Consider the following 19,301-nt stretch of genomic DNA (forward strand, 5'->3'; position numbering starts at 1 on the left):
TTCGATGGTGGTCTAGCTTCAATTGACTCATGATTTCAACTGTGAAAAGTGTAAATTTAGTCAGCATCGTTTTCATAGAGATAGGATAAACCAATTTAGATATTACCTGTGAGGTGTGACTTAAACGTAAACTTGGAGACCACATTATTATCGTGTAACTCGAGTGGACCTCGACCAAACCGATAGACAACTGAAATGACGGGATTTTCAATTCAATGTGATATTATTACTCAGTATAGTATTTGTTTTGTTTTCCATTCTGATATTTTATTCGGTATAACAATAATTCATTTGAATGTTGTGTTTGTTAAAGATGCAATATTCTTGTATTAAATTAGCATGAACTATGCACATCATGATAGACAGCATGTAGTTTTGCTATAATTCTGAGTATATTTCATATATGTGATTTCATCCTAATTGATAGTCTGAATGTGTGTACAATCAATATATTAATGAGTGTATTTTCGACTAGGGTCGTCATCGTGTTTTGGGATTAGTAAATCTTCAACTGCACCGGTTTTGATGTTCTTACTTCGCGTCGTGGAAATTGCAATGGTTCCTCATTCTTTCAAGCATAAGAATAAGAGACGCGGATACAATAGCTTCATATGTGTGGTATCAATGAATTCGCGATCATATGAATGTGTGGCAGAACATATTTCTTATAATAAACTTTAAACTTGATTTTTTTTTCTATCGATCACTGACTATCCACACTACGTTTACATCATATCCGAGTTGCTGTCTATAACACCATCACCTATCGGACACTGTTTTCACTCGATGCTAGATGACAAAACGTGGCTTAGTCGTAAAATTCTGTTCCCCTATCATGTAAAATAGAGGTCACAAGAGAATTTATGAAGAGATCACACACTATGGCTTGATTATAGGTTAAGGGGATAAAATATTTTTGTGAATGATCTTTACTTGGTTAAAGTATTTGGATGAGCTTGATCCTATGACCTGTATATAATGAAATTTACATTAAGTTCCGCTGTTGTTTTGATAAGGAATTGTTATTCAAAATGATTATGTGAATTCATTAATAATTTTTGTATTGGAACTAGAGACAACAGGAACATATGATTAATCCTTAATAAACTTTTTACAATTGGTTACAAATACAATCATCATACCCAGATATATCAATAACTTATAAACGATAATGCTATGAGCGTTTAACCTGCTCCAAATGAACTTATATGAAAGTCAAGTATGTACTAGTCCACTTGAAATTTTGGTCTTTCAAACTAACTTTAGAAATCATCATCATTTCTATAGGAATGTTATTTTCTTTTGTCGAATAGTTCATAAAATTTATTTTGATCATCTGAAAATTGGTTATGTACCCAGTAATTAATCAATAACGGTTTATTGAACTGATAACGTAACGCTAATAAATTTAGTTCTGAGATACATTCAAGTTTTAGAAAAAAGTAAAAAAAGACATTAACACCATAGGATGCCGGCTCAGTGGTCTATCAGTTAAGTGATCTGGCGCGATACTAGTAGGTCCTGGGTTCGAATCTCACGTGGCGAGATCATGGGTGCACACTGCTGAAGCGTTCCACAATAGAACGAAACGGCCGTCCAGTGCTTCCAGGTTCTCCTTGTTGGTCTAGCTTCAATTGACTCATGCTTTCAACTATTAAAAAACGTATTTCGATTTATTACTGTAAGATTACGAAAAGAAACAAGAGTTTAAACCTTAATCAACTCTCATATTTGATTTAACTAATATATAAGAGTATAGATTCCTAATATATATATTCATTTTCATAGATTTTATTATTGTATATTGCGTTGATTCCCATCTCCTGTTTGCATGGACGAAAAGCCCTAATTATTACTAAATATTTTTATTCAGAATTCTATTCGTGAAATGATTGTAACATATAAAGCTCGAGAAACTTGATTTTCACTTAAATATATTCGTTCATTTTATGAGTAGAATTGCAATCAATATACGATAACCAAACTTCATAGCTTACTCAGACGGTACTATATAGTCGAAGCAATAGCAAAGGTTATACAATAATCTGGATATGAGATAGAATATTCAACAGGCTTAATGTTATAATTTGTTGATTTATATTTAGAGAAAACGTCATACAAACCATATACGTAATTTCCGATTATTTTTTAGTTTTGTTTTTTCTACTACTAAAAAATTATTAAAGTAACCTGACAAGAAAAAAACAATTTTGTAAAGCATTTTTTCAAATAGTTTAGTAATGACAATAAACAATTTCTGTACATGATGATTTAAATTCAATCTGAATGTTAAGAATTCAAAGCAGGTAAACATATGATACAAAATGAAATTAAGAGAAAAAAACCCACTCTAACATGGGTGATTTTAAGGGATTTACACTTTTAAGACAATATTCATTTGTATTGTTCTCAAAAAACTTTAGAAAATGTGAAGGGTCTTTATTTCAGCACCTTGATACAATTGTCTGCAGTTAAATAAAGTTCATTATATTTTATTGAAAAGTAGATCATTAGACAGTGATTAAGATACAAAATAATTCACAACTGTTCTAAAAAGAAACTTACCTGAGCAGGTATGTATTTAAAATTATATACAAAATTAACCAAGAGTTTTACAGATAATTGGCAAAATGCAATAGGAACCAAAAAGACTTGCAATTGTTAATTTATTATGAACAAGTAAATGTATGTTAAATATGCTGAAAATCCTTTTTGAAATATAAATAATTGATCTCGGATATCTTCTTGAACAAAAGGAACTTGTTTGGAACATACTGTCTATTCATGCTAACTGCGACTGAATGTAATGAGTTTCGGTAATACAGTTGATTTCTTGGGTAGTCTTAGTAATGTATCAGGACTTGAAGGTTTTCTAATACATGGCGCAGTTGTTGAACGAACTAAACAGGTAGGTAACGGATAAGTCACAATGTTCTTATTTTCAGATTCATTATTACTACTATTATTATTATTATCATTATGGTCAATAGGATAATGCTTGGAACCTGTAGAGTTGAAATGGAACTGAGGAGTTGATAAAGATAAATCATATTCTGCTTCTGAAGAATCACTTGAATCTTCACTTTCACTTGGTACCTCTAAACCGGATACTAATCGAACACGTGTATAGTGACTTAAACTAATTGCAGGATAGAATATATTTAATTTTTTTTTATTGTCTCCATCTTGATTTGATTTATCACCTTGTTTTATATTTAAATTTGTAAAAGCTATAGGACCATGTGGTTCACCATTTAAATAAAAAGCTAAATGACCTCGTTCACAATCAAATCGTACACCAATTATAGTTGTTATTAAGGATGTATTCTGTGTACTATTTTTATCATTTATTTCTTGTTGTATTATTTTAATACCTCCATCTGTACGATCTCTATGTTCACCTCGATGAAGAAACCATGAACGTTTAGAATTCAAGTACATTGCCCAACCAAATTCATCTTGACCTATTAGAAACATACATATAATATCAAATAAAAAGGTAGATTATCATTATTATTAGAATATAAAAATCAAAAAAATTGTTCTCAATTCTATACCAGGTTTTCGCTTTCTATAATTTATTTTATATGAATTAAGTATAATGACTATCATTGAAATTTCAATGGAAAGTAATTCAATCTTCATTGGAATTCTAGATTCAGGATATATACATAATAAATGGTATTCATTTCATTGAAATAACATGTTTTTTTTTTAATTTTTACGTTAGATACAAAACATAGAAAAGAAAAAAGGGAAACAAAATAGTAATTCTTATATTTCCGATGTGTATTCTAATTTTAAGACATCCTTCATGAATAATAATCTAATATGAAGAAAAGCGACAAACACACAAAGGTCATAATAATAGACTGAATAATAATCACCTGGGGGATAGTCACTGTGAGGTTATCTGAAGAGTGCATAGTTGGTTTGCCACCAAATGTCCTGGTACGGCTGAGAGTGGGGGAGAGTCCGCTCTCCCTCTCCAAATGCTCTCACATGGCCGCGCGTATATAGCCTCTGTCAGGGAAGTTCTACTCACTGCCTTCTCGTGGTGAGGGTGTTGTTTACGAAATTGAGAGGACGAAAAGCGAATGTCCGGCGCTTTAACCGGCTCGGTGGACACGGAAAGTCTACTTAGTGGAGTTGAAAAACCGTGATTCCAAACCAATGGTGCACATGGGCTCCAGGATCCTGAAGGGACAAATGGCGTATGAATGAATCGTTGGTTACCGGCTACCATGGGACTGCATCTCCTCACGATGCTCCATTGCCTTGTGAATTAGACCTTTGGGGTCAAAGGTTCCGGGTGTGGTCCCCTAAGAAAACCACTTGCTTCAGTTTGGGCACCTGAGCAGTATCTCACCCCTCACACAAATCAAGTGAGATTTGTGTGGCGCATACGTATGTGGTGCCCCTTTGTACCAATATTTATGTGTTTAAATAAATAAAAATAAATACAAGAAAACTTTGTTTATGAATATGGAATTTAAAGGTGACATGGCTGCTGAAATTTTGATGAAGTTTCGTTCTCTGAGCTGGATGGTTTTGTCGTGGAGCTTTCATCATCCTTCTGAACGACATCATCGGCACAAACTTCGGGTGATGCCGTTCAGAAGGACGATGAAAGCTCCACTACCAAACCATCCAGGATCAGTTGAAGTTAGACATTAACACCGTTAGATGCCGGCTCAGTAGTCTAGATGTTAAGCGCTCGAGCGCGAGACTGATGGGTCCTGGGTTCGAATCTCTCGAGGTGGAGTCGTGGATGCGCACTGCTGAGTAGTCCCACAATAGGACAAAACGGACGTCCAATGCTTCCAGGTTTTCTATGGTGATCTAGCTTCAATTGACTCATGATCTAAACTGTTAAATATTTGTAGTTAATCTTTTCTCTAGACAAGTTATAAAGCTTATGACTATAATAATGTTTTTTTTGAATAATTTAAACTATCTAATTAACTCTAGCATAATGAAGATGATCCTATTATTTTAATGTATCTAAACGGTAATGCATATTTAACTGGATTGATAGCTAAATCTCGCTTTAAAAAGTACTCTAAACCATCTAAACAACGTTAATTTACAGTTAGACCAATCAATTCCCATCTGCTATATAAAACCTCACAATTGGTATTAGTTTCGCTTAAAAATTTGTTGCTCTAGCATCAAACCCAAAGATATTAATTATGTGCAATACTTCTATAGTACTTATTTCACTTAGATCACTCTAATATTTTAAGTAGTATACAATGATTTGTCATCATTATTATTACCACCAGAGTAAATCTCAGTATCTATAGTACAGTTCATTATAACAGTCAGATACATGGTTATCATTGTGACTTCAAAGTTAATTTATCATGTTTACACTTCCATAATGTGAAACTTAAAATAACTAGTCGTATTTCTATAGAAACAAACAAAATTCAAATGAGGAAACATTAAAAAATAAAAAAACAGTTTATAATAAGAATATCTCTACGTTATTTTTGGACTTTAACTCATATTGTATCTACTTGAAAACACTATGTAATACAATCAGTTAAATGACATAATCAATTTCCAAAAAAATAGATTACATTGTATACTGTAATCAATACCTGTTATTGTATAGAAATAAGATGATTTCAATGGGTTATACATACATGTATATTCATTATTATTTTCAATTAAACTTGTAATAAGCTTTATTTACTTATTTATTTAAACACATAAATATTGGTACAAAGGGGCACCAGATATATATGCGCCTCACAAATCTCATTTGATTTGTGTGAGGGCTGTGATACTGCCCAGATGCCCAAACTGAAGCAGGTGGTTTTCCTAGGGGGCCACACCCCGAGCCTTTGACTTAAAGGTCTGATCCATAAGACAGTGGAGGATCGTGAGGAGATGCAGTTCCATGGTAGCCGGTGACCAACGATTGATTCATACACCATTTGTTCCCTCAGGATCCTGGAGTCCATGTACACCATTGGTTAGGAATCAGGATTTTCCAACTCCCCTAGCTTACAATAAGAATTATGTCCGATCAATTTTATTCACTTGTATAGCTTTTGATAAGATAAAAAAAAGTCAAATAAAAATTGACAGTTTTGATAAACTCGTTTTAATGATGTTCTGTTTGTTGTTCTGTTTTTTCTCTTTTTTTTTCATTTAAATTGAAAGTTATTCAATTAGGAGAAATTTTTTTCATTATCCCTTGAGATTAAAATTTTGCCTTAAGCAAATCACTTACTTCTTCTTCTCCCAAATAACCAAATTATAATTATGATTTTAACATTAAGGTGAATAAAACAAACTATACGGTAGCATAATAAGGTCATAATATAATTGGTAAAATTTCAGTAGAATAGAATAGGTTAACCAATCGGGTTTAAAAGGGAAATATTATTTGAAACTAAATAACAGGATGGGTTTTTGTGGATATTATAGTAATTTTAATAGTTGAGATCATGAGTCGATTGAAGCTAGATCACCATGGAAAACCTGGAAGCACTAGACGGCCATTTCGTCCTATTACGGGACTCCTCAGCAGTGTGCATCCATGATCCCGCCTCCAGAGATTCGAGCTCACGACCTATCAGTCTCGCGCTAGAACGCTTAATCTCTAGACCACTGAGCTGGCATCCAATGGTGTTAATGTCTAACTTCAATCGACTCATGAATTCAAATATAAAATTATTAAGATCTACACAAAACTCCTTCTGATAATAATCAACATATGCTCACTAGTGACTGGTTTCAAGAGGTATTTCCTCGAGTTCTGGTGAGAAGCAGTGATCAGTGGAGTTCAATCGGGTCTGTTGTGAGATATTAACTCACTGAAGACAATGGTGGATGTGTCGATCGACTTTGTGGATTGGTTGAAGTTAGACATTAACGCCGTTAGATGCCGGTTCAGTGGTCTAAAGGCTAGGCGTTCATGCGTCAGACTGAAGGCAGTGGGTTCGAATACTGGAACCGTGAGTACGCACTGATGAGAGGTCCTATACTGGGACGAAATGGTCGTCTAGTGCTTCCAGGTTTTCAATGGTGGTCTAACATCAATCAATTCATGATCTCAATTAAAAAGCTTTCGTTTTTTTTCTGGAAAATATCTACGGGATTACTCGATATATAAGTATGAAAAGATAAAGATGGAATGCATTTACGTTAATATCAATGATATTCAGCTAAACTACACAAAGTCTTCAATCACTGATTTCTAACATTTATAAATTTCCGTTCAAAAACATACATGTTATGGATTGATATTATGTCTGAATCTGATCAAATTCGATGCTCTCAACTTATACTGATAAGAATTTAATGTTTAAGTATGTTATAGTCCGATATAGTTTAATCCCATTGATCTATGTACATTTATGACCTTATATTATAGATTGGAAAGCTCAACAAGAAAAGTTAAATCACAAACATTAACCATTAATATACACAATCTTCATAAGTAATGATTTCAAGTGATATTTCTTATTTCTTTGATTGTCACGTTCTGATTAGACTTTAGGAATGAGTTCATGTATACACGCATATTGTTGACGTCTTATCAACTGTAAATTGTATTTAAGCATATAGTCTCCATATCAATTAAAACGAACTTTTAAGTATTTTTAGCCTAGATGACTTTGTATGATAAGAAATATGTGATTAGAATCTATTTTCGTGATCATAGGCTTTTGTGATATTGAATGGTAATTGCTATTTCATATTTATTGTGATAAATGAGTCATTAGATAAGGTCATCCAAGTTTGTTTGTTTTTCTAATAGTTAGACTAACTAGAATAACCAGTGATAATTTTAACTATCTGTTGCCGATAGATAGATTAGGGTGGCCATTGTTTGATTGATTGAAATGTTGGACAATTATTTAAACTATTTTAGACCAACCTCAAAAAGAGCTGAGTTGTTTATATTGCTTGGATCAAACTGGATCTTCTATTGCTATGCCCCGATAAGGATGCTGAATGGTAACTTTGGGATCTATTTATAAACCAATACTGTGCATATATTTTTATCGTATAATTGCTAAATAACTAAACTATTCATATTCATGTCCCTCTTATCATAAGCTTTATTTTGAACTGTAAACTATTGTTATATGATTTGCCGTTCCTGAATTATGCCCTGTCTGTTATTTACTATCTCCCCTACTTACAGCCACGTTTGGCTAAATCTTGTACATATATTATTTTCTATTTTATTGGTACGATGTCGTCTGTTTGACTGGTATATAAACTCTGTATGTTTGAAATATAATGATTCATACCACAGAGGCTGTTCTGGACTTAACTGGCTGGGCTAAGCAGAAAGCAGGACCGATAAGTACTGTAGACTGCTCGTACGGTTTTCGTGTGTCATTGGTCCGATCGATAATTCGCTGTTCTCTAATTGGCAGTCTCATCACATTATACATTAACAGGGCATCCACTCGGTCATGAGCTATAACACCTTTATGAACCGATATATCATGCATGGAATAATTATAATCCAAACTATTCACAAATTGTACGATCCCTATCAAATTTATTGTACAGTTGCACTTTTTGAACAAACAAATATGATTTCAACAGTTTTTATTGAAGACCACTTATTTAGGGTCGTAAGTTTTGATCATGGGTAATGTGAACCATTAGTGACTGAATAGTAAATCCTGCATCTCATAAGACATGACAATGTTGAGTTCAATCATGTGTAAGGTGGGGAAGTCAGACTTCTGAAGGCTTTCAATCTACAATCAATCGTCTATGAACTGTCCACTATCAAATTTTCAATGGTTCCTCAAGTTGACGTTACTTTATGATGAAACATATCTTCAAAATAGACTGTTCATTTTCCAAATGATTTATGCAACTTATCACGTATAAAATTAAAGCATGATATGAACTAAACTAACAAGTCAAGGACAACTATCAGAATGTCGAAAGAAGAAATCGAGTCAATCTGTATCAAATTCTTTTCACATTAAAATGACTAAAATAAATGATTATCCAAAAACAATAGTCAGTCAATTATAATCAACATTGTTATACAATTTTATTAATGATGTCAACTTATTTACTCCGCCTGTAGCTCCTCTGGGGGTTACTGCCGGTCCCAAGCCCGGGTAAAGGAGGAGGGTTGGGCATGGGGTTAGCGACCCCATCCCGTAGAAAATCAACTCGCTAAAAAAACGCTAACCAGAAAAAATTATTCGAACCATTCAAACTCTGCCCTGGGAGTAGAAGGAATAATTATGACGTTTCATGATGAAAGCCGAGTTCCTTCGGAAGTCATGAGGCCGATGCACCTTCTTACAACCAGAGCGAAAATTTTTATAGGTACATGGAATGTCCAGACAATGTGGGAGACCGGAAGGGTCTTCCAAATTGCTGCAGAAATGAGAAGATACAATCTGGAGGTGCTTGGAATCAGTGAAACGCATTGGACGCAGGTTGGACAACAACGACTGTCTTCAGGAGAACTTCTGTTGTACTCCGGTCATGAAGAAGAAAATGCCCCACATACACAAGGAGTGGCACTGATGCTGTCCAGAAAAGCACAAAATGCACTTATTGGATGGGAATCTCATGGACCAAGGATCATCAAAGCCTCCTTCAAAACAAAGAGAGAGGGCATTACAATGAACGTCATCCAATGCTATGCGCCTACCAACGACTACGATGAAGACGCTAAAGACCAATTCTACGATAGGCTGCAGTCGATCTTCGAGAAGTGCCCAACCAAGGACCTGACCATTCTGATGGGAGATTTCAATGCCAAGGTTGGAAAGGACAACACTGGATACGAAGACGTTATGGGACAACATGGACTGGGAGAAAGGAACGAAAATGGTGGGAGATTTGCAAATCTATGTGCCTTCAATAAACTGGTCATAGGTGGCACCATATTTCCACACAAAAACATACACAAAGCCACTTGGATTTCACCGGATCACACTACACAGAATCAAATCGACCATATCTGCATCAACAAAAAGTTCAGGAGGACGATGGAGGATGTGAGAACCAGAAGAGGAGCTGATATAGCATCCGATCACCATTTGCTGGTCGCCAAGATGAAACTAAAACTCAAGAAGCACTGGACAATGGAGCGGACAACATCACAAAAGTTTAACACGGCCTTTCTTCGAGGTGCTGACAAACTCAACAAATTCAACATAGCCCTCAGCAACAGGTTCGAGGCCTTTCATGATCTACTCAATGGAGAGGGAACTACCATGGAGAGCAACTGGAAAGGTATCAAGGAGGCAATCGTTTCAACATGTCAAGAGGTTCTGGGCCAAAAGAAGCACCATCACAAGGAATGGATCACTGTTGGTACACTGGATAAAACTGAAGAAAGGAGGAACAAGAAGGCAGCAATCAATATCAGCCGAACCAGAGCGAAAAAAGCCAAGGCACAAGCCGAATACACAGAGGCAAACAAGCAAGTGAAGAGGAGCATCAGAGCCGACAAACGTAAATATGTGGAAGATTTAGCGATGACAGCGGAAAAGGCTGCAAGAGAGGGAAACATGAGACAACTGTATGATACAACAAAGAAACTTGCTGGAAATTACCGTAAGCCAGAACGACCAGTGAAAAGCAAGGAAGGAAAGGTAACCACTGACATTGAAGAACAACGAAACAGGTGGGTAGAATACTTCAAAGAACTCTTGAGTCGACCAGCTCCACTGAACCCACCCAACATCGAAGCAGCACCCACGGACCTCCCAATCGATGTTGGCCCACCAACAATTGAAGAGATCAGCATAACCATTAAACAAATCAAGAGCGGCAAAGCAGCGGGACCAGACAACATCCCGGCAGAGGCACTGAAAGCAAATGTAGCAGCAACTGCCAAGATACTCCACATTCTCTTCAGTAAGATCTGAGATGAAGAACAAGTACCAACAGACTGGAAAAAGGACTTCTCATCAAGATACCAAAGAAAGGCGATCTGAGCAAGTGCGACAACTACAGGGGCATCACTCTTCTCTCAATACCAGGAAAAGTCTTCAACAGAGTATTGTTAAACAGGATGAAGGATTCCGTGGACGCTCAACTTCGAGATCAACAAGCTGGATTTCATAAGGATAGATCGTGCACAGATCAAATCGCGACTCTACGTATCATTGTGGAACAATCAATCGAATGGAATTCATCACTCTACATCAACTTCATTGACTACGAGAAAACATTTGATAGCGTGAACAAGACGACACTATGGAGGCTTCTTCGACACTACGGCGTGCCTGAGAAGATGGTCAATATCATACGGAACTCCTATGATGGACTAAACTGCCAAATCGTCCACGGAGGACAACTCACCGACTCGTTTGAAGTAAAGACCGGTGTTAGGCAAGGTTGCTTACTCTCACCCTTTCTCTTTCTCCTGGTGATCGACTGGATCATGAAGACGTCAACATCTGGAGGAAAGCACGGGATACAGTGGACAGGCAGGATGCAACTTGACGATCTAGACTTCGCGGATGATCTGGCTCTTCTATCACAAACGCAACAACAAATGCAGGAGAAAACGACCAGTGTAGCAGCAGCCTCAGCAGCAGTAGGTCTCAATATAAACAAAGGGAAAAGCAAGACTCTCCGATACAATACAATATGCACCAATCCAATTACACTTGACGGAGAAGCTTTGGAAGATGTGGAAACCTTTACATATCTGGGCAGCATCATTGATGAACACGGTGGATCAGATGCAGATGTGAGGGCGCGGATCGGCAAAGCAAGAGCAGCATACCTACAACTGAAAAACATCTGGAGCTCAAAACATTTGTCAACCAACACCAAGGTTAGAATTTTCAATACAAATGTCAAGACAGTTCTACTGTATGGGGCGGAAACCTGGAGAACTACGAAAGCCATTATCCAGAAGATACAAGTGTTTATTAACAGTTGTCTACGCAAGAGACTTCGGATCAGATGGCCAGACACTATCAGCAACAAGTTACTGAAGGAGACAACAAACCAGATTCCAGCAGAGTAAGAAATCAGGAAGAAGCGCTGGAAGTGGATTGGGCACACCTTGAGGAAGTCACCTAATTGCGTCACAAGACAAGCCCTCACATGGAATCCTGAAGGTCAAAGGAGAAGAGGAAGACCAAAGAACACATTACGCCGAGAAATCGAGACAGACATGAGAAGAATGAACAAGAACTGGATAGAACTAGAAAAGAAGGCCCAGGACAGAGTGGGTTGGAGAATAGTGGTCGGAAGCCTATGCTCCATTGGGGGTAACAGGCGTAAGTAAGTAAGTAATATAGGGAAGGGAACGGTAGTCAATCTAGTATATGATTACATTCTAAGACTGAAAGACATTATTTCTTTGGTCTAATGGAAGACTTAAATTATTTGGATATAAGTGTTCACAAAACACTGATAAGTTCAACTTCAGAATCTGAAATGCCCAAACTAAATACCTGGTTATGGATGATTTAACTAAACACGAATAGAAGTGACATATTTCTCTATTTAACAACTAATTTTAAGTTATATTTCTTTAAAATATCAGTACTGTTTTACATCTGAAGGCATATCTCTATCAATATGCTACTTCAAGGTGCGGTCGTTTAATCCTAAATTACTAGTCCTTCGGACTTAATTTTTTTCAGTATCTACCTTATTGGCTTAAGTTATACTGGTTGTTATATTTATCTTTGATAAATCGCTTTCCGATTACATAATATTTTATATTCAAATCATGTGATAAAACGAACTTTGTGTACTAATTAAAGTAGCTATAGTCATTATGTAACTAACAAACAATCTAAAAACCTCGTTCTACTCGAGTAACCTTGGTCGAATAATCCATAGTCAGAAAAGATTGTCTTCTCTTCGGTATTCTGCATAGGTAAACTTGTCAACAAAGTAAGATAAGTTCACTTAGTATTGTTTGTTTGAATCTTTCCATTGATGTTTAGGACTGTATCCATCTATGCTTATAAAGTAAGATAAGGTTTCAAAGATATAGGTTAAATAGGTTGACCTAAAACTACCAGGTTTTCAATTAGTTCCTCATAAGATTGATAGTGATAAATATATTTTTATGATAGTCCAATGAGTAAAAATTTGTACTTCTGACATTTCGTGACTTAATTTAAGTCATTTCTTCAGAGTGAATTTCGACCTCATTACTTCATATTACAAATGATAGATTTTTCATACGTTACCATCATGCACACAAATAAATCCAGTGAACTGTCATACAGAAACACCTTGACCAAAAATAACATGACAGTGACATGTTCAAACCTATTATAATTTTGATTGTTCTAAAAATATTCTGCATTGTTTTCTTCTTATGAGATTTGTGTTTCGGAGGTGAAAGGAAAACTTTGAAGCTACATAATGAGAAGTAGTTTTCTAGTTACCTTTCCTGTTTAAAATAATACCATATTGCAGGCTCGTTTACAAACCCGAATACAATCACAAAAGTTATCAAACAAACCGAAATCTGATCAGGTAATCTAATTCATAAACCATAATTGCGAGAAACTCATCTGATTATACCACTAATCACTTACCAAGCATTTTATCTTTGCTCACTTGAGCCAATGCTATTCCGAATGAAGGTTGTCCTTTGCCATCATACTGTTCAACATTCCATTCCCAATAATGAATACCTTCTGAGAAGCCAACATCACCCAAGAGAACACGATCTTCCACATCTCCTTGAGCACTGATTGTACACCCATCAGATGCTAGTTTTAGACCACTAATAGGTCCAGATAACGGATTCATAACAAATGATGCAACTGTACAGATAAAAATAAGGGTTAAGAAATAAATCTAGGTACTAATCATAAGCGATGAAATAAATTAAAAACACAACATTTAGAGTTTGGTCGCTAGAGTACATATGCACACAAAGCTAATGAACAAGCAATGTTGAATATAGTAGTAGTACTTTTGAAAATACAGTACAGATCTAGTAAATAAAAATACTTACAAACTAATGGATTTCTGATTAATTATTTTTGGAATTCCGGAAGTATTGGCTTTTAATTATTCTAAAGCCACATCATGAATTGACAGAGTAAATGGAAGTAAAGTATCTATGCATTCACAATACATGCATATATGTTAGAGATGCGGAATGTAATAATGAGAACTTTCAAAATCAATTAATGATTGACACCTTGAGTACGGCCTCAGAAGGTAATGAAGCTAAGATAAACTTCATGAGTATATATTGGAGTGAATGAATGACTAAAAAAAGATTAGTCGAGTATTTCCTTCTTTCTGATTGGTAGCAAAAATAGAGATGAGCTTAACAATCACATAGATAAAAACTCAATAAATAGAGGAAACGTTAAAATCAGGTGTCATCTGATAAAACAATCAGAAAGAAACATAAAACAATCACTTCTAGTTCACCTAAAATTATTAATGAAAGATCTACTAGTTCCACTTCCAAATGAAAGATAACTGAAGGTAAGCTAAACCACCATTAAAAATCTGGAATCACTGGACGGCCGTTCCATCCTAGTGTGAGACTCCTTAGCAGTGCGCATCCACGACCCCGCATGCGAAACCCGAACCCAGGACCTTCGGTTTTGCGCGCGAACGCCTAACCTCTGAACCACTGAGCTGACATCCAACGGTGTTGATGTCTAACTTCAATCGACCTATGATCTTGCGCAACCCTTCACATATTGTCTGAGGTAGATACTTGTCTCTACCCGATACGGGATAGGATTCCACTGGTTACGAATTCTCAATAGAACTCATGAATTCAACTATTAAAATTACTACGATCTCGGCAAACTCCCCATCCTAATGATCTTCATTCCGAACTTCGCAAACTAAACAGTAAAAATGTACGCATGAGGATATCTTTGAACTGCTTCTAAATGGGCGTTCATGAAAGGTGTAGAAGAGTTCAATTTGGAATTTAACAAACTTCTATTACTCAGATTCTATAAAATTTCTTCTAAAAGTATACAGAATGTATTTTTTACTTACGACGAGCTGTTTTTATCTCAACAATATCACTGTAAGCACTTTGAGCAATCCCATTCGTAGATCGAATACGAAAGCGATAAGTTGTATTTAAATGTAAACCTTCCACTCGACAAACATATTCAGGTCCTGTATAGACAACCTGTAAAGAAAAAATAAACAGGTTATTCGAATTAATCATCACTAAATAGATGTTAGTCAAAGTCTGGTTCAAAACAAGTTGAAAAAATCGTATTTCTCAGAATTGTATCATATGTTTTGATATATCAGTAAAGGCAGAAAGTACCGGCGTGTATTCATGGTAATTGTTAAAATAACTTTATGAATATATAAAGTAGTTGAATAGCATCTACTGAACATAAATTGGACTAGGACACCGATAAATCGATAACAGAGTAGAATTCCAATTAAAAAGATTATTGAATGGGACGCTTGCATTACTTGTACTGTAATGTATGCTACTTGTGCTGACAGATATAAGTATTTGTTCTCTACATTTGGTGTCGCTGCCAAAGGAGAGGCTCAGAGGGTGAAATTATGCAGACACTGTTGCGGGGCCGGGGGAGGAGTAGTTAATTCATGCGGTCTCATGCAGGATGAAGACGTCGAGTGTAGTGTTTTGTTAGGATGGCATTAGGTGTAGCAGTCGCTGTCGACGGGGAGAAAAGGGACATCCGGTTGCTGGGTAGACATCGGATTTAGATGCCCCGGCAGGTCGGCATTACTACAGGGTCAGTGCGACGGCGGGCTAACATTTCAGTGGGAGGCATGGCATGGAATACGGTAAAGATGAAAGCAGCATGGTGTGCAGAACGACTGGAATAGTGACTTTCGTTTAAAGGAGGGGAAAAGTGAAGTGTATGCTACTTATGCTGGAATATACCTGTAGTATGTAGCCGCAAACGGAATGCCTGGAAGCAGAAGATTGATTTAAAGAGAACAGAAATTGAATCGAAGAGAAATCAAAATAACAACAGAACCAGAGGAATAATGGAGTAGGTAAAGGACAACGCAAAGAAGATGTGCAAATGATGCATTTAATCTATGATTTTCATATTTTTCTAACTACCTGTGTAATATTGCATTAAACTATGAAATTGGTTCTCTCTACCCGAATTCTCGTTTACTATAGTAACATTTAACCTTTGTTGTTAAGTAGGCCTACTATACTTTTAGCAAGGTAGCATACACATTTTAAAACTAGGTATTCTGTTTATTAGTCGTAGGACATTGAAGGGTTCCAGATCACCTGTTGTTTAATGCTTGTCTTGCTCTACAACGTAATTTGATGCTATAGTAAAGTCGTTGTTTGGGTGATGATGTTCAACTTTGCTTTATCTTCAGTGTTAAGTAAGGTTCATTTAGATTACATTGAAAATCCTGAGGTGCACAATCAAGATATAATGATAAGTTAGAAAATGAACAAAACATACAAACAGTAGACAAAAGAATGAATTTCTAATTCCTGCAAATACGGTACGATTTATTTAGTAGTTTAAATTCATCTTATTTATTTAAACACATAAATATTGGTACAAAGGGGCACCAGACATATATGCACCGCACAAATCTCATTTGATTTGTGTGAGGGCTGTGATACTGACCCGGCGCCGAAACCGAAGCAGGTGGTTTTCGTAGGGAGCCGCACCCGGAGCCTCCGACCAAAAGATCTGATCCATAAGGCAGTGGAGCATCGTGAGGAGATGCATTCCCATGGTAGCCGGTGACCAACGATTGATCCATACACCATTTGTTCCCTCAGGATCCTGGAGTCCATGTACACCATTGGCTTGGAATCAGAGTTTTCCAACTTCCCTGGTTGGATCCTCCATTTCCACCAACCCGGTTAAAGCGCCGGACATTCGCTTCCCATCCTCTCAATTTTGTAAACAACACCGGCGTTACGAGAAGGCAATGAGTGTGACTTCCCTGGCAGAGGCTATATACGCGTGCCATCTGAGAGCATTTCGAGAGGAAGAGTGAACTCTCCCCACTCTCGGCCGTACCAGGGCATTTGGGGGCTTCACAATACATAATGATTTCATCCTATGAGTAAATTGTCTTGATTACAATACTGAAGTTATTTAGTCGACTTGAAATATATGACATTTTAGGTATCACGACAAATTTTGTTTATGTACTAAATTTGTATTCGACGGTAAAATGGTTATCTTTAATTCAATCATTTACAGAAACTATTTGAAAAGTTGCTTTCCACAATCTGTCTACAGACATCTGATGTCAAATTTATACTTATAATCGATAATCTATGCATTGAATAAGTGATCCTTAAATTATGACTCCGTTTTATTGATCACTTCTGTAGAGTAAATGCTTTTTTATGTAACTTAACCAACATTTTTTATAAATCAGCACATACTATTTAGTAGTAAATATACAATCATATTGAAATATAATGAATGACTGATACATGTGGTTCGCATTCTCAATTAACTGGGCTTAATCACTGGATAAATGAGAGACTGCAGGGGCTGGTACTATGTCAAGTCCACATAGGTTATTCTAGCCTCTGGATCTATTCATTCTTCTCAAGACATAATTTACCCTGTCACTTATTCGCTCATTAACCCTGACTTTTTATATGACCGTATGTGTGTTGACCATTCACCCTATTCATCATGTGTCCGTAACTTGTTTTTGTCTGACTATAAATATTGAGTCACGCTTGATAGAAACGAGTTGGTTCACTCGCCTTCTCCTCTACTTAACATCTCGTGTCATTTTGCTTCGTCCTTTTCACTTCGCTTCTCTGGTTGTCTGTCTGGATCAATAAGTGCATGAAATATACGTATTCAAAATCTATTCTCGTATCTGAATTATTTAACTCCGTTATCCGCTAACGCGGATTATGTTGATAGTTATACACGAGGATAGCTGACATGTATAGTTCAATGACAATCAGCATAAAATCCACCTGGAGTCAGATACCGGAGCCACTGAAGGACAATAGTCAAACGAACTATTCATTTGAAAAAATATCCTAAAACTTAACAATATAATTTATCCATGTATCAAAATATGTTTATGTGACATTTTCTAGTCGCATAGCCTGCTCTTGTATCGTTATTTTTTTCACTCGGATAAATTACCATGTTAATGGATGACAGTAACTCTGTTGTTACTTCCTATTCCAGACAAGAAGATAATGTTTTTTTTACTTCAGCTGTACATACAACGCAAAACTATCGATATCGCCCACACGTACAAATCTGAAAAATTTCGTGTTTCAATTAGGTGGAATAAAAAAAAACAGAGAAGGGGGCAGTTACAAAATATCAAATACATTGGTAAAAAGATCTCACATGCCACAAGTGAACGATTATGACAGTTGGTAATACTTAAGTATGAGTGAATCATATATGTATACAGTAGTAAGCAATTTCTAAAAATCTGTTTAGATAATCTACTTTTCCTTATTTTGATGTTTTCCTTTTCTATTTTCCTAAGATAATAAATGAACGTTACAAAAGAACAATCCATAAGTTTACAGAAAAAAAATAGGAAGACAGTAAGTAGCTAGTCGATGGTCATAATATCCCACTCCAAATTAACTAGAGATATAATGTAATTGTTGGGGATGTCAAATCCCCTGAACTTACTTGATAAATGGCTTGATTTTGTAATTTTATTTTGAAAATTTGAATTTAGCTGTTTTCGCGCCAAAAGCGCTCTTTTTACCTTCATGTCATATTTCCCACTTGTAAACTATCTTAGACGCTATTGGTCCATTGTTTCTTTGAGTGTGCTATTTTATAATGATGCCCAAGGACAATTTGTTGCTGTATATATACGTTTGAGTTTTTCCCCTTATGACTTGCTTGTACTCGGCTGATTACGGAATATATATTCCCCTACTTTGCCTTGGACTTCATCTAGTTAGTGGGGCTTGGGACAACAGATTAGATTAGCTTATCGTGTCATTGTGTCATTGGCCTTCGTTCGTTACCGCAAAACCGACTTAGTTGAAGCATATCAGTAATGTAGTCACTTCACTTGATGTTTATAAGCAAAAATATACTGTTATTGAGATGAAAGACCGACCTGATTAGTGTTTACTGGTTTTCAATGATTTTCTAACTTCAGTTGGTTTCCTGATCTCCATAGCATTCAGTAGTCTTCATATCCCTCCACTAATAAACTGTATTTGATGTTGGATGATATGTGTTGATCATTAAAAATACTTAGATTTAGTTCATAAACAAATTAAGTCAATAGCAACAATAAAATTCTATCAGTTCAACGCTTCTCAGTTTCACTACTTTTCCAGATGGTATTAATCGACATTAGACTTCTCATTCAGTTTATATATA

The 19,301-nt window shown here is 36.0% G+C and overlaps 1 protein-coding gene across 1 annotated transcript in view; it reads right to left on the bottom strand.

The window, feature by feature from the left end:
* Nucleotides 1-2,113: 2,113 nt before the first annotated feature.
* Smp_156140 (putative tripartite motif protein trim9) overlaps nt 2,114-19,301 on the bottom strand; it is a gene marked incomplete at both ends in the record, with an annotated part of 40,886 nt that continues 23,698 nt past the window's right edge. The window contains 4 exons of the mRNA XM_018793260.1: nt 2,114-2,190; nt 3,204-3,464; nt 13,533-13,763; nt 14,974-15,112. Coding sequence (XP_018647791.1) covers nt 2,114-2,190; nt 3,204-3,464; nt 13,533-13,763; nt 14,974-15,112 — 708 coding nt within the window. The remainder of the gene's footprint in view (nt 2,191-3,203; nt 3,465-13,532; nt 13,764-14,973; nt 15,113-19,301) is intronic.

The sequence above is a fragment of the Schistosoma mansoni genome, chromosome 1 (assembly GCF_000237925.1).
Source record: "Schistosoma mansoni strain Puerto Rico chromosome 1, complete genome".
Taxonomy (NCBI): Eukaryota; Metazoa; Platyhelminthes; class Trematoda; order Strigeidida; family Schistosomatidae; genus Schistosoma; species Schistosoma mansoni.